Source organism: Prunus dulcis, unplaced genomic scaffold (genome assembly GCF_902201215.1).
Source record: "Prunus dulcis unplaced genomic scaffold, ALMONDv2, whole genome shotgun sequence".
Lineage (NCBI taxonomy): Eukaryota > Viridiplantae > Streptophyta > Magnoliopsida > Rosales > Rosaceae > Prunus > Prunus dulcis.
The window spans coordinates 45,698-67,453 of NW_023010035.1; the positions used below are offsets into that span (position 1 = coordinate 45,698).

Below are 21,756 nucleotides of genomic sequence, written 5' to 3' on the forward strand. Positions count from 1 at the left end.
ACTATTTCCACGTCATCTTTTTTAGAAAAATCGAAGTGGAAAATTTATTTCACGACGGTTGTTTGTAAATAAGAGACGTAGTAGATTTCAATAACGTCGTCTTCTCATGTATTTAAAGACGTCATATTTTTTCTTGTCGTGAAAATTATATTTAACGGCGTAGTGTTTTAGTTGTCGTCGTTGTATGTCTATCTTGCGGCCTTGTTCTTTTAATATGTGTCATATTTTTCCTTTTTAACGACGGTGATTTGTTTGAGTTGGTCGCCTATTCTCATCCTCGACTATTTTTTAAAACTTTAGCAGACTAAACACGTCTGTTTTTATTTGTTTTCGACGTTGTTTTATTTAACAACGCCTAATATTTATCGTCGTTGTTTGTTTCTGAAAATAGGACGTATAAATTTTGTAATACGACTCTCATATATTTGTAACCGACGTTGTTTGTTGTTCAACGTCTACTCTATAAATACATACGTCGTAAATAATGACACTGACAACTATTTCCACATCATCTTTTATAGAAAAATCGAAGTGGAAAATTTATTTTACGACGGCTGTTTTTATATAGGCGACGTAGTAGGAATCAATAACGTCGTCTTCTAATGTATTTAAAGACGTCATATTTTTTATTGTCGTGAAAATGATATTTAACGGCGTCTTATTTTAATTTTCGTCGTTGTATGTCTATCTTGCGGCCTTGTTCTGTTAATATGTGTCATATTTTTCCTTTTTAACGACGGTTTTTTTAGAGAGTTGGTCGTCTATTCTCATCCTCGACTGCTTTTTTAGATCTTTTTGCAGTACAAAGACGTCGTTTTGTATTTGTTGATGACGTTGTATATTTTAACAACGACGGTGATTTAGCGTCGTGGTTTATGAGGGAAAAGATGACGGTGGATTCCACGACCATTGAAAAACCGAATACACGACGGTGATTTACCGTCGTCTTTTTGCTTTTTTGTAGTAGTGATTTCAACTTATTCACCTAATATAATAGAAAACCATTCACATGTTAGTCTAATAAAATTAAATACTACAATTTATATTTGTCAAATACAAAACACTAATAACTTACAGATTCCAAAAACCATTGTGGAAATAATTCACGTTGTTTCTGGGCAATTAAATGTGATGGATGTTCTCGCTTCATCATCTCTTCATGCTCATCTAAGTATGCCATTATCTCATCACAATTGTTCAGTACGAACCAATGCGCTACTTCCATGTCATTTCTAGAAAACGACTCCCCTCGTCCAGGATCTCCAAAGGGCCGTGCGCTTTGGGCAAAAACAGAAAGTTTTTCCTTTCTCATACCTCCGTCGTTATTACGCTGAGGACGATTGAAAGCCGTCTCCACATCTTTTAAATACATTCCACAGAAAGTAAGCGACTCATATTGAACCCAAGCCTCTATAATTGATCCTTCGGGCTTTGCCCTGTTGCGTACACTTTTTTTCAGCTCTCCGAGAAGCCTGCCAAAATAAAAAGATATGATACAAATTAGCAAAGTGTCGATAATGATGCATACACAAATGATAAAGATTATATACCTTTCTATTGGATACATCCAGCGATAGTTGACAGGACCAGCAAGCAATGCCTCTTCTGGCAAGTGAACCATCACGTGCATCATACTTGTAAAGAAAGCTGGAGGAAATATCATCTCAAACTTGCATAGGACTTGGACAATGTCATGGCGCAACTGAAACATGTCTGTCCTTCGCAATGTTTTTGCCGTCAGTTGGGAAAAAAATCTGATAACAACATGATTGGCTTCACCACATCTTCCGGCAGTAGGTGTCGAATACCCACAGGAAGTAGGCGTTGCATAAACACATGGCAGTCATGGCTCTTAAGTCCAGTAAATTTACCCCCATCGACATTCACGCAACGTGCGATATTAGAAGCATACCCATCGGGAAATTTGACAGACGATACAAACTTTAGAAACTCTTTTTTGTCATTCGGTTTCATAGAAAAGAATGCAAGATCCCTTCTAGCTTTATCACTGTCCCTATTCATCCATAAACCCCTTCGTATGCCCATTCTTTCCAAATCAAGGCGAGCTTTGATCGTGTCCTTCGTCTTCCCCTCGATATCTAGAATCGTGCCCACCAATGTGTCGAATACATTTTTCTCAACATGCATCACATCTAGATTGTGCCTCAATTTCAGTTTCGACCAATATGGGAGCTCAAAAAACATAGGCTTGTGCGTCCAGTTCAAATGGGTAGAAGGTCTAGTCCGACTAACTGTTTTCCCGAACGGAGCAAAATCCAAACGGTTCAGCTGTTCCAAGATCTCATCACCGGACCATTCTCTAGGTCTGAGGCGACGCTCTGTGTTCCCGTCGAACTCTTTATCTTTTTCCCGCCATTCGTGGTCCCATGGCAACCATCTCCGATGACCAAGGTAACAAACTTTTCCTGCGTGCCAACCAGAAGTTACATCTTCCTTGCATACAGGACATGCCATATAACCCTTTGTGCTCCACCCAGAAACCATTGCATATGCTGGAAAATCATTCACAGTCCACATAACTGCTGCCCGCAAAGTGAACATCCTCCCAGTTGATTTATCGTACGTGCGAACACCGTTTGTCCATAAATCCTTCAGCTCATCAACCAGAGGCCTTAAGTACACATCAATTGACCTGCCAGGATCCTCAGTTATCAAAACAGTCATCATCATGTATTCTTTTTTCATGCATTTCCAAGGCGGCAAATTATATGGGAATGCGAAAATCGGCCAAGTGCTGTGGTGTTGGTTTAGAACCCCATACGGATTGAATCCGTCAGTGGCAAGTCCCAATCTAACATTTCGGGGATCAGCAGCAAACTCGGGGAACGTTCGATCGAACTCTTTCCATGCCTCCCCATCTGCAGGATGCCGCATCACATCATCGTCTACCCGTTTTTCCTTATGCCATCTCATGTCTGTGGCAGTATGCGTCGACATATACAATCGCTGCAACCTAGGTTTAAGGGGCAGATAACGCATGACTTTTTGTGGTATCTTAGTCGTTCTATTCTGGGATGTCATTTTGAACCTCGACTCATTGCATATAGGGCATGTATCCAACGTTTCATGCTCTTTGTAGAATAACATGCAATTGTTTTTGCAAGCGTGGATTTTTTCATAACCCAATCCAAGACCATGCAACACCTTCTGTGCATGTTTATGGTCTTTCGGCAAACAATTGTCCGTCGGAAGCATTCTCTTGAAAACCCCCAAAAAGTAATCGAAACACAAGTTCGACATACGATACTTTATTTTTCCGTGCATTAGCTCCACAATGGCAGTGAGAACGGAAAAGCTCTCGCACCCCGGGTATAACTCTTGGTTGGCATTTTTTAACAGTTTTTCATACTGTTCAAACTCCGCACTGTCTATTGGTGTAGGCACGTCATCTTCCCCTTCCTGATTGATGTTGGTCGATGCGAATGGAAAAGCATCCTGTATAATACCCATGACTTGATCATTAGGATCCACAATAGGTTCAACATTGTCCACTCTTGGGGCATTTGAAGACGAAGCATGGTCTACTTGTTCGCCGTGAAGGTTCCAAATGCTATATGTTTCAATCATTCCATTCCTTACTAAATGAAATCCAACATTTTCAATTGTCTCAAACAACGTGTTGTTACACCTCCTACAAGGACAACGGATTCTAGTTGCACCCGGGTTGTGTCTACGTGCAAACTCAATAAAATCCTCGATTCCATCCAAGTATTCGTCTGCGCATCTATTCGGGTTCTGTATCCACCTTCTGCTCATAATTCCTGAAACCACAATCACGACACAACAATCACAACAACTTCATACGAAGTTATAATGTCACCTTATGCCTCCGGTAAGGGCCCTATCCCATTCGGGAATGCATAGTCCTGTCACGTAACCTACGGCTACATGAGATTAGATTTCGACGTGGATTAATTTCGGCAGCATCTCGACACAGTTCTTGAAGTGGGCATAGGTATAAATACCTACGTACCACCCGAAGAACGTACCGAGATGACACCGAAATCTCCACAATCGAAACCTAATCCTGTAGCCGAAGATTATGTGACAACACTATGCATTACCAAACTGTCCAAATAATGGGACAATTCAAGAATTAATTGGACCGCAGTCATGCCTTACGCATCCATGCACGAAATCCAACTAATCTCGAACGGGAAACTTCGTGTTACTAAACATAAAAATAAAAGTACGAAGTTAATTTCAATTAACTTCGTACATCACAACACATTGTGCTACGTCACGCACAATTTCACAACATTATAAACATATAACTTCACAAAAAAATTACAAACATAACAAACAAACTTTTACAATAACATACCTTCTCAATCGTTCTCCACCAATCACTAATCACAAATATCCCTAACGAGAACAAAATTAATAGCATTAGTACGAATTTACATTAATACATTTAAACTAACGACAAAAAATACATACCCAATGAACGTACTGAATTCACAGCAGAGCAGCGGCAGGGGGAGTGAGAGAGAGGCAGAATGCAATTTCTGCATTCTGCCTCTGCAATGGCAGATACTAATATGAAGAAGAAGGACTTTGCGCGACGAAGGGCACTGAATTCGTCGCGCAAAATGCCGTCGCAAAAGGGCACTTTTCCGTCGCACAAAACAACATTTCCATCGCGCAAATACGTGCCGACATCTGCTTTTTTGCGCGACGAAAAATATTATCCGTCGCACAAACTTTCGTCGCGCAAGGTTTAAATTTCGTCGCGCAAGGTTTAAATTCCGTCGCGCAAGATCGCACTGGCATTAAACTTTTCGCGACGAAGATAAATCCGTCGCGCAAAAAAAAAATTATCCACCCTTCATTTTGGCGCCAAAAATAAGTATCCCTCGTTTTCTTACGCGACGGTACATTTTTTCGTCGCGCTAAGTTGTCTTTTGAGACAAAAACTCTCGTCGCGCAAGTTTTTTTACCGCCAAAAAAAAGGAGCCAATTTTTTGTCCATCTTTACGCGACGAATGTTTATAATTGTCGCGCAATATTGTCATGCGCGACGATTTTTGTCGTCGCGCAAGATTTTGGCGCGAACAAAATAAACCGGGTTTTTATCCATTACCTTTGCGCGAGGAAATGAATTTAGGTCGCGCATAGATTGTTTGCGCGACAAACAGATAGATTGTTTGCGCGACAAATCTGTTTGTCGCGCTAGTTTTCTGTTGTTTGCGCGACGAAATTTTTTTTCGTCGCAATAGTGTTTTTTGCGCTACGAAATATTGTTCGTCGCGCAAACTTTCGTCGCGCAAATACTAAATCGTACTAGTGTCAACAATCCCAATATATTGTTATTGTTGATGTGTGACCCTTGAGCTGATATCTTGAAGGCAAAGTTACAAATTCTTTGAATTTCATTTTATAAGTTTTAATTTCCTAATGTAATTTGAGCCATTGGACCATAGTCCAAGTGGTCTCTTATCTAGCCTAGGATCTAGGTGTCAGATTAGGACAAGTGGAATCATCTCATAGGATGATAGGATCAAATGCTAGGATTTAATCTCTGTGTGAATCTGTTAGAGACGCATCTCACTTCTCTCTCTCATAACGATTATACTTGAATTTTGGAATGAAATGAACAGTAGCACCTTCAGCAATATTGCAGCTCCATAGCCGCATTTTCTCTGTAACTCTCATTCTCTCCAAAACACTCAAATCTCCATAAAAACTAAATACCAAAAAGCTATGAATTCTAACTGTTATTACAAGATATGACTGAAATAGAGCAGAAACAATCATGAGCATGATCTGTCGAGAAGTAGGGCTAATGCAGAGAAATCTAAACCAAGGAGAAAAACTTCAAATATTTAATTTTTTTAAACTAATACCCGTAGTTAAACCAGAATAAATCATAACCTGTTAATTTAAACTAATAAAACATAATCTTTAGTACGTATAGCCCACCTAAAAAAATTCAAAAAGGGGATCCCGTTTTGCAGATGTTTGACAGTCATCCATATTGTATATTTCATCACTTGTAGTTCATTATCTATGAAAATATCTCCAGATACCAAGACTTATCCTATTTGGGAAAGGAACAACAAAAACACAGAGAAACCAAAGGGATAGAGATGACGCTTGATATTGCAATATCAAGTAAATAATGGTTCATAGAAAAGGAGACTTTGAAATGAAAAATCAATTGTTTTTCTATATTTGATAAGTCCAGACAAAAAATAAAAAGGCATTAATGGAAAGAGCTCTTTGTATTTATTTGCACTATTATCGGATCTCAAATATTTTTATATTAATTTTTTTCAGTATTTATCGTCCCCTTATAACGTGGAGATATGACAACACAAATCCTCCCCGCATAAGATTTAGCTTCCAGTTGCCCTAATACTCCTATATATATAGGAATGGAAGGAAGATGCCTCTCACAAAACCCCAAGAAACTCATTACAGAATCACCACCATATATTAAAGAATCCAACACCCTCTCTCTGCCAACCAGCCTACATACTCATTTTCTTTCCATTTCAAGAAACCAAGATCATCTTTAATCTTCTCTTCTCCACAAAATTCGAAGAGGAACCTGCTACATAGCTTATATATGGCACCTTGTGAGTCTGCTGTTAATCTTCCAGTTGGTTTTAAATTTCGTCCAAGAGATGATCAGTTATTGGGATATTATCTTCTTAACAAGGTTCGTGGCACATCCTTTATGTATGAAAATGTTATTCCAGAAATGGATCTTTATGGTAAGATAGAGCCATGGGATATATGGCATGAATATGGTGGACACAACTTAGCCAAAGGTGAAGACCTTTATTTCTTCACCAAATTGAAGAGCCTGAGTGACAAGGACTCCCGCTCGGCTCGCACGATAGGGTCCGGGACATGGAAAGGTGAAAACTCAGGGACCACAGTCAGTGATCCGGAGAATAAGGAGAACGATTTAGGTATATGGAAAAGGTTTCATTATGAAAACCCTAAATCTGTTCAAGACGGTTGCTGGATTATGCACGAGTACAGCCTTCACCCTTCATTGGTGAAGCCCAAACCAAACTCAACCAATCAGTTTGTGCTATGCCGGATTCGAAAGAATGACAGGGGGAAGAGAAAGTTGAGAACTGCAGAAGAGGATAATGAAACCGACACTCCAGTACAATCTCAAAATAAGAGGCAAAGGCCGCAACAAGTGACTAGCTTTGAGGAACTTATCGGTGATTGCACTCCCATGTCTGAGGCTACTGGAGTTGGTGGGAGCGTTTCATACTTGCCAACTGGACTCGCTCAATCTCAGCCGGACAGCTCTTTTGCATGCCCAACAACTGTGGTCTCTTCCCAAGCTAGGGCAAACAATACTGATGACGTCAGCCAATTTCATGGTGGCGGTGATGGCGATGCCCTAATGAGCGATTTCTTGCTTTCGGACACCGCACAACCATTCACGGAACAAGCCTTGGGATCGTATGCAGTTTGTAACCAAGAGAGGGCGTCAGATGTTTATGAGACTCAACAAGGCCTGGTCCTCACTGACAATAATATTGGATATTGGCCTAGTCCTTTTGGTAGTGAAGAAGACCAAGTCAATGCGCTCGACTTCTCGATGGATTATGATTTACTCGACCACTTGATCGACTGTGATGATGATAATGATGGTCCGCGGCAATCTTCCACAGCACAGTTTATGGGAATGGGAATGGAGAACGCTACTACTGCAAGTAGTGAAGCTAATATGTTCATCATAGATTGACCAATAAAGTCATGTACATGAATTTTATTATCTTGTTTTGGAATGTATAAGTGGGCTATTGAGTTTGGATTTTGTCCATGCATGGAACACTTTATTGTGCTGGTTTTATAAGGGATGATGAAATTGACACTCATAACTTGATGATGGACAAAATCCAATAATTCTGCCATCAACAGATATTAAGGAAGCAATCTCATATTCTTTCCTACATGCAGACCACTGTATTTACTCTAGAGACAGGGTCAGCCCTGACTTTTGGGTGGCCCTAGGCTAGAAATGAAAATAAGGCCCATTTCTCTTTCATTCTCTTGAATATAATAAACTAACATGGAAAAAAAAAAAATGCAATTAACTACAATTTGGATAAATAAACACGGCTCCTGTATTGGCCATATAATCGTTGCCCCAATCTGAAAATAAACAAGAATGACGATACAAATAATTTGCACTCTTTCATATTTCCCCGCTAAATAATCTACTATAACAAGAATTTTAGGATAAATAAAAGAATTTCTAGTCCCTATTGGCTTTCTTTCATTGATTGCTACTTTTAGCAATGAAATACTTTTTGGAAATTAAATACTTAAATACATGCAATTGATGTTCATCTATTACATAATTTTCATTTGGACTCTTTAGAAACACTTGTAATCAGATTTAGGAGCTCCAGATGCCAAACTATTGAAATTATTCCCCTCTAAAATCATATTCTTCATCAACTTGGTACATATATAAAATATATAATTCGGGGCCCTACAAATGCAAGGCCCATGGCACTAGTAAAACAAACCCCTTGCGCGACGAAAAACTATTCATCGCTCAAAGTCACTTTGCGCGACGAAACTTGAAATTTCGTTGCTCAAAGTCTTGCGCGACTAAATGTTGCGCGACAAAAAATAATTCGTCGCTAAAAGTCACTTCGCGCGACAAACTTTTGCGCTACGACAATACATCGTCGCTCAAAGTATTGCACGACCCATTTTGCGAGACGAAAAACAATTCGTCGCTCAAAGTGACTTTGCGCGACGAAAATTAAACTTCGTCGCACAAAGTCCTTATAAAAATAAATAAAATAAAAAATTATTTTTTAAAAATTTTTCCATGACGTAATCCAAGCATTTTGTCACCTAAACCAATTTATTTTTGTTTTTTATTTTGTATGCATAACACTTAAGAAATTAAACGGTATATATATTTATTAAGTAACTTTAAATTTATTATTTTAGATTGGATCGGATTTTTATTAGAAAAATATATTCTTGTTGTTCGGATTGGGTTTTTGTTAGAAAATATATATTTTAAATTGACGATCGAATTATTTCATTGTATTCATATCGGGTCAAGGAGTGTAGCAGTAAAAATCATCAAAATCGGAGTTAAAATAACCGTTAAATCTTGATTTTTCATTATAACCGTCGAAAAGTTTTATCCCCTTACTTGATCTCTGAATGTTTATTTTTTCCGATTTCTGGCTATATGATCTCAAAGTATAAACAAACAAGTTTGATGGTTGGATCGTTGAAACTAGTTTTTTTGAATGCATATGCCATCAAAACAATATATTCACTAACAATTAAGAGTTTATTTATACTTTCGTTAAATATAACATAAGATTTTGTGGTATCCACTAGTGTAAATATTTTAAATTGAAGATGAAATTCAGTCATTGTATTCATATAGGGTCAAGGAGTGTAGCTGTAAAAAATCATCAAAAACGGAGTTAAAATAACCATTAAATCTTGATTTTTCATTTATAACCATCGAAAAGTTTTGTCCCGTTACTTGATCAATGAATGTTTATTTTTTCCGATTTTTGGCGTATATGATCTCGAAGTATAAACAAACAAGTTTGACGGTTGGATTGTTGAAACAAGTTTGACGGTTGGATCGTTGAAACTAGTTTCGTAGAATGTGTATGCCATCAAAACAATATATTCACTAACAATTAAGAGTTTATTTATATTTTAGTTAAATATAACATAAGATTTTGTGGTATCCACTAGTGTAAATATTTTAAATTGAAGATCAAATTCAGTCATTGTATTCATATAGGGTCAAGGAGTGTAGCTGTAAAAAAATCATCAAAATTGGAGTTAAAATAACCGTTAAATCATGATTTTTCATTTATAACCGTCGAAAAGTTTTGTCCCGTTACTTGATCTATGAATGTTTATTTTTTCCGATTTTTGGCGTATATGATCTCGAAGTATAAAAAAAAAAGTTTGACGGTTGGATCGTTGAAACTAGTTTCGTAGAATGCATATGCCATCAAAACAATATATTCACTAACAATTAAGAGTTTATTTATACTTTCGTTAAATATAACATAAGATTTTGTGGTATCCACTAGTGCAAATGTTTTAAATTGAAGATCAAATTCCGTCATTGTATTCATATAGGGTCAAGGAGTGTAGCTGTAAAAAAATCATCAAAATCGGAGTTAAAATAACCGTTAAATCGTGATTTTTCATTTATAACTATCGAAAAGTTTTGTCCCGTTACTAGATCCCTGAATGTTTGTTTTTTTGTGATTTTTGGGGTATACGATCTTGAAGTATATACAAACAAGTCTTATGGTTAGATCGTTGAAGTGTGTGTGTGTGTGTGTGTGTGTATGTGTGTGTATATATATATTTATTTATTAAGTAGCTTTAAATTTATTTATTTTGTACATATAACACTTAAGAAATTGAATAATATATACATTTATTAAGTAGCTTTCACCTTAATTATATTTTAAATCATAAAATAAAATATTTTTATTTTTTATTATTCATAACAATTATTTTTATAAATATTGTGCTACGAACCAATTTTTCGTCTCTCAAAAGTTTGCGCGACCAACAGTTCGTAGTGCAAAACTCAAAAAATTTGGGCGAGTACCAAAAATGGGACGCGGGTTTTTAAAATTAAAAAAAAAAAAAACTTTAGACTTTGCGCGACCAATATTTTTTGTCGCGCAAAAATTTGGGCGGGTACCAAAAATGGGACGCGGGAATTTTTTTATATAATTGTTTTAGACTTTGCGCGACCAATATGTATTTTTCGTCGAACAAAAATTTAAAAATTTTGGCGGGTACCAAAAATGTGATGCGGGAATTTTTTTTTTAAAAAATAATTTTTTAGACTTTGCGCGACCAATATTACTATATTCGTCGCGCAAAACTTTGCGAGACCAATATGTATTTTTCGTCGCACAAAAATTTAAAAATTTTGGCGGGTACCAAAAATGTGATGCGGGAATTTTTTTTTAAAAAAATAATTTTTTTGGACTTTGCGCGACCAATATTACTATATTCGTCGCGCAAAACTTTGCGAGACCAATATGTTTCGTCGCGCCAAACTCTGCGCGACCAATATATATTTTTCGTCGCGCAATAATTTGGGCGGGTACCAAAAATGGGACGCGGGAATTTTTTTTATATAATTGTTTTAGACTTTGCGCGACCAATATGTATTTTTCGTCGCGCAACAATTTAAAAATTTTGGCGGGTACCAAAAATGGGATGCGGGAATTTTTTTTTCAAAAAATAATTTTTTTTAGACTTTGCGCGACCAATATTTCTATATTCGTCGCGCAAAACTTTGCGAGACCAATATGTTTCGTCGCGCAAAGTTTTGCGCGACCAACCGTATTTTCGTCGCGCAAAGTGATACGATTTTAAAAACCGAAATAACTCCTCCACCCTTTTCTCAATTTCTTTCTCTACTCTTACCTCTCCTCTCTCTTTCCCTCTCCCCAAATCCCACCCTTTCTCTCACACTCACTCCTCTCACTTAATCTCTCATCTCTCTCTTCACTATCTCTCACTCTCACTCTCACTCACTCTCTCATCTATCTTTTCACTATCTCTCACTCTCTCATCTCTCTATCACTATCTTATCTAATTCTCTCACACTCACTTCTCCCTCTCATTCTCACTCCCTCTCAATCTTGCCAAAAGGTATATTCTCTCCAAATTTTAATTTTTTTTCATTAATATGTGTTTTTGGAGTTAGTTTTGAGTTTGTGTGGGGTTTGGGGTTGAGTAAAGGGGAGAGATTGGAGTTTGGGTTGGATTTGTGGTATAACAATTTTAGGGGAGATTATGCATTCTTTTTTTTTTTTTTGTTGTTATTTGACCATATTTGTTTTTTTGTAGGTAATCATCGAGACTTTGATGGCTAAAGTTGAGAATTAGGAAGCTATCAAAACATATTATCCACCACTACCACCACAATATGCTTGTATTAGAATTTTATTATTGTACTTTGTTAATTCATGTGTACATTTTGAATATTATATATATATAAATATTTATTGGATAATTTGATCACTATTTTTCATATGTAATTTTATTTTGAATATGTCAATTTAAATTAAAGTAATTAAGAAAAATCTTACAATTAAATTAAATTTAAAAAGTAAAAATTTGAAAAAATTAATATAATTAAATTAATATCAATTGAAATTAAAGTGATTTAAAAAAAATCATACAATTAAATTACATTTAAAAGTAAAAATTTGAATAAATTAATATTAAAGAAATAATAAAACAAAAAGTCAAAAACCTTGCGCGACAAAATATTTTGTAGTGCAAACTATTAAATTAGTTTATTTTAATTAAAAAAAATTTAAAACACAAAAAATATTTCGTCGCGCAAATATTTGCGCGACGTTAGTATTCGTCGCGCAAAACTCTAAAAATGTGGGCGGGTACCAAAAATGGAACGCGGGAATTTTTTATTTTTTATAAATTTGTTTGAGTTTTTCGTCGCGCAAACCTTTGCGCGACCAATGTGTTTCAGACGGGTCCAATGGTGTTAAATTAGCAAAGTATATACTCGAGTGGGCTCCAAAATTGAAGAGTGTTGTCGTAATTTGTTCACCTCAAAATTTGGAGGAAGTTAAGAGGAAGTTAGCGAAATGCAAGATGATTTCCAAAGCTGCAATTTTCTTTAAGGAAAGACGGGGAAAACCGAACAAAGACAGCTCTTTGATAGGTTTATGCTTAGTGTGAATGTTGAGAGGAACCATTGGGACAAGTTGTTTAGATCTCTCAGCATTATTGGGTTCATTGGTTTCTACTGCCATTGGAGAAAGACCTTTTTTTCTCCCTGCATCTGTAAAATGAATTTTTCTTCCCCCTTAGCTGGACAATAATGCTAAATGGTAGATATCAATATTTGAACCAGGCTTGCTTCTGGTGGAAGCCTCTTCGACTTGGTCCTTTGAGGATTTGTATCCTTGTTTGATGTGCATTGAAGCACGATGATTATTGTCAACTTTAAAAAACCCTCCATAACATTCCTTTGCATCAACATTCTCAATTCTGATATTTTTTTTATCCATCATAGCAAGCATCATCGACCACACTACCACCACTTTGACTTGCAAGGTGGTCTTTGCAGATCCACACGGGATTCCACGTGTCTCATGCTACTCAGATCAGAGCGTAAGTTAGTGATGCTTAATTCATTGAAATTCCATCCATTAAAATGGAAGAATTATATATCTCCAAAATAAGGGAAATAGCTTAAAATGCCACCATTTTTTATAATTTTAACTAAAAATACCACTGCTTCTCAATTTTTTTGCAATTATCACCTATAAATACATATTTATTGCCCATTTATTGGACTATTATATATTATATATAACACTTTTTATTTTGGGCTTTTACTTTCTCTCTCAGTTCTCTCTAACTTCGACATCTCTACAAGCCTCTCTCTCTCTCTCTCTCTCTCTCTCTCTCTCTCTCTCTCTCTCACGAAGAAGAAGATCAAGAACAACCTACAAAACCCACAGCTTTGCCTTCAAAACCCAGTTCTTCCTGTTCCTCTCTGTTTTCTTCTCTACCCAAATCCAATTAAAAGGGTGACATTTTGAGCTATTTCCCTATAATGGAATCGTGCAAGGCCCCCAAATCCACCTCCTTTTGACTTAAAACAACAAATCCACAAACCCTAACCAGTGAGAGAGGGAGCTATTTCAATGGCGATACAGCCCTCGAGCTCGAGCAAAAGACATGCTTTAGGTGAAACGACTCAAAGCACTTCTTTGGTAAGCTTCCAATTCGCTATTTTCCCACTTCTGTTATTTGGATTAGAGGGACCTTATGGCATAGAAATAGCGACAACTTCTGTTATTTGGATAAGTTTATGTTGGTAGCTATTTTCAGGGCATTTGGGGACCTGTAAAGACATGTATTCAGAGCCAAGCTTATCTTTGTGCAATTCAGGTATGATCATAGAGTACAGATGTTATCGATGTAGCATTCACATGTAATGGGTAAAGCTCAATTTTTTGGTGTGCAATCATATGGATGGAATTTAACTTGATGTAAATTATATGTAAGAAAGTAAATTTTTGAGTATTGGTATCCAAATGTATGGTCCCTCCTCCTCCTTCCCTCTTCTCTCTTTTTTTCATCATGATGGGGATCAGGGAATTAAGAGTCTTGAAGACTGTTGGCCTCTTAACGCAATCCTTGTGTGTCATCCAAATAGTTAGTTTGGTTTTGGCTTAATTTTTTTGTTTGGGATTGAGAACGTTAACAGGATTTTAGATGGACATCTCATTCATCCTTCCTGTAACTACATTTCATTAATAAATCTGTGAGTGTTAGAAGAAAAATTGAAGTAAAAGAATATATTAGTGTGAGGTTGTGCTACATGCAATCAAGTTCACCATGAGGCCATTAGTTCACAGTAAAATACTGGAGGTCTTTGCCTGCCAACAATTGCAGATTTAATTTTTCTTTCATTTGACAGATGCTGGTCCACACTCGCAAGAGATGTGTCATTTAGTGGTCTAATGGTATGTTGAATAGTGATAGTTTGTATGCATCACCCTTTTTCTTTTGGCCTTTCCCACAATTGCTTGGTAACACTGGGAAAATACGACTGCAACTCCGAATAGTCAAAATTTATTCTAATAGTATTGCTACTTCTTAACATGCACTCCCCCACACTTGGTTATTGCTAGATTTTGTCCCGAAAAGGAAAGAAATACCCTGTTCTGGTCATTGGTGAATCATAGGCAGTTAAGCTTTTTGCCTCTAAAAGATTTAGTTGTCATTATCCTGTTTCTCCCCCCTAATCTGGTTCTTATTTCTAGTATATTAGTTTTGTTTCAAATTATGATTTCATCTGCACTATGCAGGTTATGTTCTATCTGAAGGCTTGAAAGATTGAATAGAATATGGGAAGCAAAATTACATGCAATCCAAATTTCCATAGTCGTGGTATGTTTGAGGGACGCATACAAGAAGGTTTGTCTAGTGGTGGTATGTCTTAAGTCTTGTATAATTGAATTCAGTATTTTTTGTAGGGTGATATATACTTGCCTTGATTCATTGATGGATTATGGAAGTTAGACATGATAGCAAAATGGCCTACCATTTAGTAGTTTTTTATAAGGCCTAACATTTATGTCGAAAATTTTCTATGGTTCATTGGATGGATTATGGAAGTTAGACGTTATAGCAAAAGGGTTTATCAGTTTCCATCTAATGTTTTTGTTAATTTAGTACAAGGGTGGTTGGATGCACATCTCAGAGGTAGCAAATCCAGTTTTAGCTCTTACATTAATGGCAGCACTGCGAATTTCCAAGAAGGATTTAGCATGTCAGTAGATAAAAGGGATTTTACCTTTACAAAGGAGCTGCATGAGAAACTCGCACTAAATTTCTTTCCCATCCGATCTTGTCTGCTGAACAGATTGGGGAATGTTTATGTATCCAATTAAATAATTTGGACAAGATTTTAATGATGTTTTCATGTAATGTGTGTGTATGTATGTTTTTAAGACAAAGGAAATTTAATACATATGCAGATAATTTAATGCCTGGTATTGTTTTGGAACCATAATCGTTGTCAATCTCATTGTTTCTTTAAAAGATTGCTGTGAAATTGTTACTTCATTTTCTTCTTTCATTTGTTTTAAGATATTTTTGTTTGGAGAAAAGGAACTCTGTTTTTGTAATCTAAAAGACTAGGTATCTATGTCCCACATCTTGGGACTAATTGAATGTGCTTTTTGATATTGAAAGGAAGCTAGCATCTTTGGTTGAAAAAAATGAAGGTGTTCCTGCTGAAGTAATTTCTACTTGATTTCAATTTGCCTATAAAACTTGTTGACTGGTGCTCAACAAGTTGGGTTTTTGTAGCTTGAATTGGCGTATAATTTAGGTTCGCTTTTTGCATGTGAGTGTTTTAATGGATTGGATGTTCTACCTGTATGTTTGTCAAATCTCAATCATGTTTTTGAGATGAGTTGTGCAGTAGTGTTGGTTGAAATTAATATGTTATTTATTCATTGAAAGCATATTGTTTCCCGACGGTGAGTATGTGACCAAATTATAATTTGTTGCAATTTTGTCTTGACAATTTATGTTTCTTTCTCTTTTTCTTTTCAAGTTGTACAAGGAGAAGAAAAGCCGCACAACTCGTTTCCCTGTGAAGAACAAATTTGAGGTTAACAGTTACACAATGTGTTTTAGCTGGGTTTGATGGGTTTGATTTTGTTTGGTGGGTAATGCTTGATTTTTATCATTGTGATAATTGTGATGATGGGATGGATATGGAGCTTAATTTTGCTACTGGTTTGGCCAATTTTGGATTTTGGTTTTTCTTACTTTAAAACAAAAATTGTTTCTTCACTAAGTGTAGTTCAATCTGATAAAACTGACAATGCAAAATGTTTCACAAATGTTTAATTTCATAATGGGTAATTTCAAACTTTTGTGAATGAGGTCTGCATTGGAATTGTAATTAATCAAGCCTTGTGTTTGATATACTCATCACAGGTAGGAAGCTTTTTTTTTTATTTTAAATTTCGGGTATCCATCCCATTTATGAACTTCCGCCATAAGTAATTAGGTTAATGAATCTAAACTTCATGCCTTTGAATATTCATCCCGTAAAATCTGTGTACTTTTGTTGCAGTGAGTTCTGTAGCATGGTAAGGAAGATTTTTATCTATACAATAGAGGAAATCAAGAGGTTGTCACCCAAGATAAAATTTACACTCAATGAAGAGGTCAAACCAGGAAAGCCAGATTCTGAAGCAGCAATCAACATCGAAGACCAGTCATCCATTGTGGGACCTGCATACTGATCTGCCCCGTTGTCTCTAGCTATATAATGAAAAATTGGAAAAAAAATTGGAAAATGGAACTTGATTGTCACATGAGATTCTGTCTGCTAGGATGATGCTATCTATGACAAAGTACACATGCTGGAAGAATTGGTTGAGTTTCCCTGCATGCTAAGATGGAGGGGGGCAGTGGCCTGTAATGCGCATGCAATCTGGAGAGTCACTACTCGTGACAGGGTTTGGGTGTTATGGTTATTGGTTGTCTAGTTTTGCCAAGAGGATCTCATAGTGCTTGCTTGTTTGGGCGAATTGAGTCAGTGGTAGTCCTACTGGAGCAGCTCAAGTCCTCTGATTATATTGATCAACAAGAATACGATGCCTGCAAATGAAATAAAGGAGCTTTTCTGGTAATGAACTTTACTTTTGGACACACAAATGCGCAATGAACTTTACTGTCTTTGATGACATTTTGTGTTATTTGTTTGATAGGAAGGTGATGCTGCTGTTGCCGTCGCTGAGGAGGTGAAGAAGAACAACCATGTAGTAAGAAAGTTGGAGAGAAGAAGAACAACCATGTAGTAAGAAAGTTGGAGAAGTGTCAACAGATTTGCACCCTTGACCAACATTTGGAAGAGCAATTTGGTGGTGGTCGTCTATTGGCTTGTATCTCATCACGACCTGGACAGTGGCTGTGCTGATGGGTATGCGACTTTATTTGCCTATGTTTGTTTCTAGTCAGCAGATTTGTCATAGGCATATTAGTGTAGTTACCTTATTGCAAGGGCTGAAATCTGGATGATATCAGCTTCTTTTTATTGTTGTTTTAAAGTGAGGTATGTATGGGTCTTATGAAATTTTTACAGAAATATATTGGAGGGCAAATAATTTTATTTTAGTTTTTTATTCCCAAATGATACCCAAAACATGTAAGCTTCACACTATGTTAATTTCTGCAGGATGGGAAAACATTGGACAATGAGTTGGAGGTTGTTGAGGGAATGAAGCTAGATAGGGGCTACATATCCCCTTATTTCATCACCAACCAGAACAATCAGAAATGTGTAAGTTTTAGTTTGACTCAGTGATAACTATGTCTTGAAACTGTTAGAGGGCTGCTTGTTAAAGTTAGCAGCACCTCAAGTCCCTTTTTGCTTGATGATGATTATCTTCAAACTTGTGTATGTGCTGATAGGAATTGGAAAATCCTCTAATCATAATCCATGAGAAGAAAATCTCAAGTATTAATGATGTGGTTAAAGTATTGGAGTTGGTTTTGCAGGTTAGCATTTCTCTGGTTAGGTTCACTAGTTTCTTCGTTTTTACTATGAATTGGTTGACAAACTTTTGCTCCTTTTCAGAAGCAAAGGTCTTTGCATTTTGTTATATATTTCAGAACCAAAGTTATAAAAGAAAATGGTTTTCCTCTTTGTTAATTGAGAATCATCTGCAGTTATGATTTCAGATCTGTAGATAACCTGTTGTTGCTGATATTGCTACACGGGAGGAGAACAGAACAACTTGGAAAATGTGCAAGAAGGGAGAGCTAACTCATACAACGAAGAACAAATTGATGAAGTTAAGATCAAATTAGTAGAATTTGTGAGCTCTCCATTATTTATAATTATAGGTAGGAAGTATGTATGTAATAGAGTAAAGATTGGTTGACTATGTAATAACAATTGAATTGTCAAGTTTTATGAAAGAAATAATTTTTGCTTCTTGGGATAGTATTGTTAGGGTTCGGTGGCGATTTATTTTCCATGTCTAAATTGTAGTCTGTAATGGATGTGTGTGTATTGTATGTAGATTGACTTAATATTGTGGTCCTATTGCATGTGTATTGTGCTAATATTGCCTGTGTATTGTATACATATTGATGCATATTGCCACCGTATTGTATGTATATTGTGATGCTATTGCTGTCGTATTGCTATTATATTGCCCTAATATTGCCTCTCTAGTGTATGTATATTGCCCTAATATTGCTATTATGTTGTATGTATATTGACTACGGCTCATCAATGGGTTTACGGTTTAGGCCATACTTCATTCAAAAAGAAGACGAGGATGAGAAAGAAACAACGTGCCTTTCAAAAACAGGCAGTCAGGTGCATCATAATTGCACCGTAAAACATTGTAAGAAATTATTCTAAAAAAATAATAACAACTAAAAAATCATTTACAAAAAAAGGAAGGTATGAATAAACAGACAGAGAGCAAGATAGCGAATAGGGGGAGAAAGAGACAGAACGAAGCTAGAGAGAGATAGAGAGAGAGCTGCGCTACAGAAAGAAAGCAAAGAGAGAGAGAGTTGCACTAGAGAGAGAGAGAGAGAGAGAGAGAGCTGCGATAGACAGATACCGAAGAGAGAGAGAGATGTGCCAGAGAGAGAGCTGAGTGAGCTAAGAGAGAACAAAATTTCTGAACATGTGAAAAATTAGCAATAAGTGGACAATAATTATATTTTTATAGGTGATATTGTAATACTATTGCCATCGTATTGTGGTTATATTGCCCTAATATTGCCTATATAGTGTACATATATTGGCCTAATATTGCTATTATATTGTATGTCAATGGCCATTTAGTCTAATAACAGTCTCCACTTCGTTGAAAGTGGCTCATGAATTCAAATCTCATGGACACGACAATTGTTATCGATCTTATATTAGCATGAATTGATGTTGACCTTTGAAATGATAGTTGGAGTTGCACATCGATTCATATTCAAAAGGAAAGTAATTCTCTCCCTCAATGAATCTTCGTTCAAAAGAAGGCAGCTATCAAATATTGGGTACAAAAATGCAAGGTCCACAGTAAATTAATTGGACACAAACCACATATTACAAAACTAGGATGATTTTTGGCATGCTTGAAAAGACAAGGGCCAAATACAACATAAAAGAAAATCCATTCAAGCTTCACACTAAACATGGCTCAAGCACTCGACCATGGTTTCAATCCAAAACCTACCCAACAAGGGCATACCACGTGTCCATCATAACAGAAGAGTGGCATTTACAAAGCATGAACTGCAATATGTTTCTTTTTCTCCTAAACAAAATTGTTACTAAAATGGAACAAAAGATCCCTAACATAGAACAATACAAGCAAAGATAGTCAATTGTCACACACAAAATTAGTCCTCATCCATCCCTATAGGCTTATCTCTCTTACTAGGGCCACATGCTGGTTTTGCCATTATAATCTGCAAGATAGTCAAAGCACTGTCAACAACCTTTTTTTTAATGAAGGTATTAAACTGTCAACAACCTTTTTTTTAATGAAGGTATTAAACATTAAATAGGCTGCAATCAGATAGATTCATCATTTCTCACACATTTTTAGCTAGCCAGAAAACCCCCAGCATATAGATTTTCTATTTACTATCAAGCCTTCTACATTGAAGCCATATTCATTATAAAAGTTCAACATTTCCCAAAAGTAACTTTCAATTTTATTTTATTTTTCCAAGTTAAAAACTAACATTTGCGACCGTTCTTTTGAGTTATAAAGGAGTTTGTGTTCTGAGTACACACGTGCATACATGCATCTGTGCCAAGTTAGGGGAACTTTGAAAAAAAAAAAAGAGAAAAAGACTCCACAAAAAGTATAAAAGTATAAAATTAAATAAATAAATAAAAAGAATAGTCAACTAATTCATAAAGCCTCGACTTTTTTTTATTTTTATTTTTTAAACTGTATGTAGTTTAGCATTTTTTCTGCTTTGGCCTCAAAGATGCAATCAGGGATTCAAAGATGTAGTTCATACCAAATTTGGTTCGTCAGGTTTAAGTAGAAGACCTGGATCTGAAACTCTTACACTAGGCAGCACTTTACCTTGAGAATGATTTATATTCACTTCGTACCTTGTCAGGGTTGCTTGCCTGCATGCAATATAACCCCAAATATCAAATGTAGTTATAAAGCAGAGATACAAATTATATAAAACAGGTCACTATTGAATGACATCATTCAAGACATCAGTAAAGCCTTATGTGTAAAGTTTTCCGGCTCATGTGTGCCCACAGTTAGAACAAGCAAGCCAGGAGCATATGACAAAACTAAACTTATACATATCAAGTCTAAAAGAACAAATAATGTACAATAAGTAGGACCCTTTTTGCCAAAACAAAGCATATTGGATCCATATCAGCAAAGCAATAAGAATTGTCCAATTTGGAAATCTCCAACTCAATCACCAATGTCATAAATCAATTTTTGTTTAAAGTAAGAAAAAACAATTTTTGTTTTAAAGTAAGAAAAGCCAAAATCCAAAATTGGCCAAACCAGTAGCAAAATTAAGCTCCATATCCATCCCATCATCACAATTATCACAATGATAAAAATCAAGCATTACCCACCAAACAAAATCAAACCCATCAAACCCAGCTAAAACACATTGTGTAACTGTTAACCTCAAATTTGTTCTTCACGGGGAAACGAGTTGTGCGGCTTTTCTTCTCCTTGTACAACTTGAAAAGAAAAAGAGAAAGAAACATAAATTGTCAAGACAAAATTGCAACAAATTATAATTTGATCAAATACTCACCGTCGGGAAACAATATGCTTTCAATGAATAAATAACATATTAATTTCAACCAACACTACTGCACAACTCATCTCAGAAACATGATTGAGATTTGACAAACATACAGGTAGAACATCCAATCCATTAAAACACTCACATGCAAAAAGCGAACCTAAATTATACGCCAATTCAAGCTACAAAAACCCAACTTGTTGAGCACCAGTCAACAAGTTTTATAGGCAAATTGAAATCAAGTAGAAATTACTTCAGCAGGAACACCTTCATTTTTTTCAACCAAAGATGCTAGCTTCCTTTCAATATCAAAAAGCACATTCAATTAGTCCCAAGATGTGGGACATAGATACCTAGTCTTTTAGATTACAAAAACAGAGTTCCTTTTCTCCAAAC

At 36.1% G+C, this 21,756-nt stretch overlaps 1 protein-coding gene and 2 long non-coding RNA genes across 11 annotated transcripts; 2 read left to right on the forward strand and 1 right to left on the reverse strand.

Annotated features, from left to right (window-relative positions):
• Positions 1-6,592: 6,592 nt before the first annotated feature.
• LOC117612633 (NAC domain-containing protein 2-like) lies at positions 6,593-7,738 on the forward strand. The gene has a single exon (XM_034341308.1). The coding sequence runs from the start codon at positions 6,593-6,595 to the stop codon at positions 7,736-7,738; it is 1,146 nt and encodes a 381-aa protein (XP_034197199.1).
• A 5,759-nt stretch (positions 7,739-13,497) lies between these two features.
• Positions 13,498-18,472, forward strand: LOC117612632. 9 transcript variants are annotated; one of them, XR_004583474.1, is made up of 9 exons: positions 13,498-13,781; positions 13,900-13,959; positions 14,883-15,006; positions 16,139-16,195; positions 16,667-17,224; positions 17,307-17,518; positions 17,774-17,878; positions 18,010-18,096; positions 18,268-18,472. It is a non-coding gene; the product is annotated as an uncharacterized LOC117612632 (long non-coding RNA). The 9 variants fall into 9 exon arrangements; XR_004583476.1 differs by having other exon boundaries at positions 14,883-14,991; XR_004583479.1 differs by having other exon boundaries at positions 14,883-14,964.
• A 1,265-nt stretch (positions 18,473-19,737) lies between these two features.
• Positions 19,738-20,192, reverse strand: LOC117612631. Its single transcript, XR_004583472.1, has 2 exons — positions 20,091-20,192; positions 19,738-20,055 (listed from the first exon to the last, which is right to left on the reverse strand). It is a non-coding gene; the product is annotated as an uncharacterized LOC117612631 (long non-coding RNA).
• Positions 20,193-21,756: the final 1,564 nt, after the last annotated feature.

Bases quoted from the DNA above. Each gene is read 5' to 3' on its own strand.
- LOC117612633 (XM_034341308.1), top strand. From the start codon at position 6,593: ATGGCACCTTGTGAGTCTGCTGTTAATCTTCCAGTTGGTTTTAAATTT.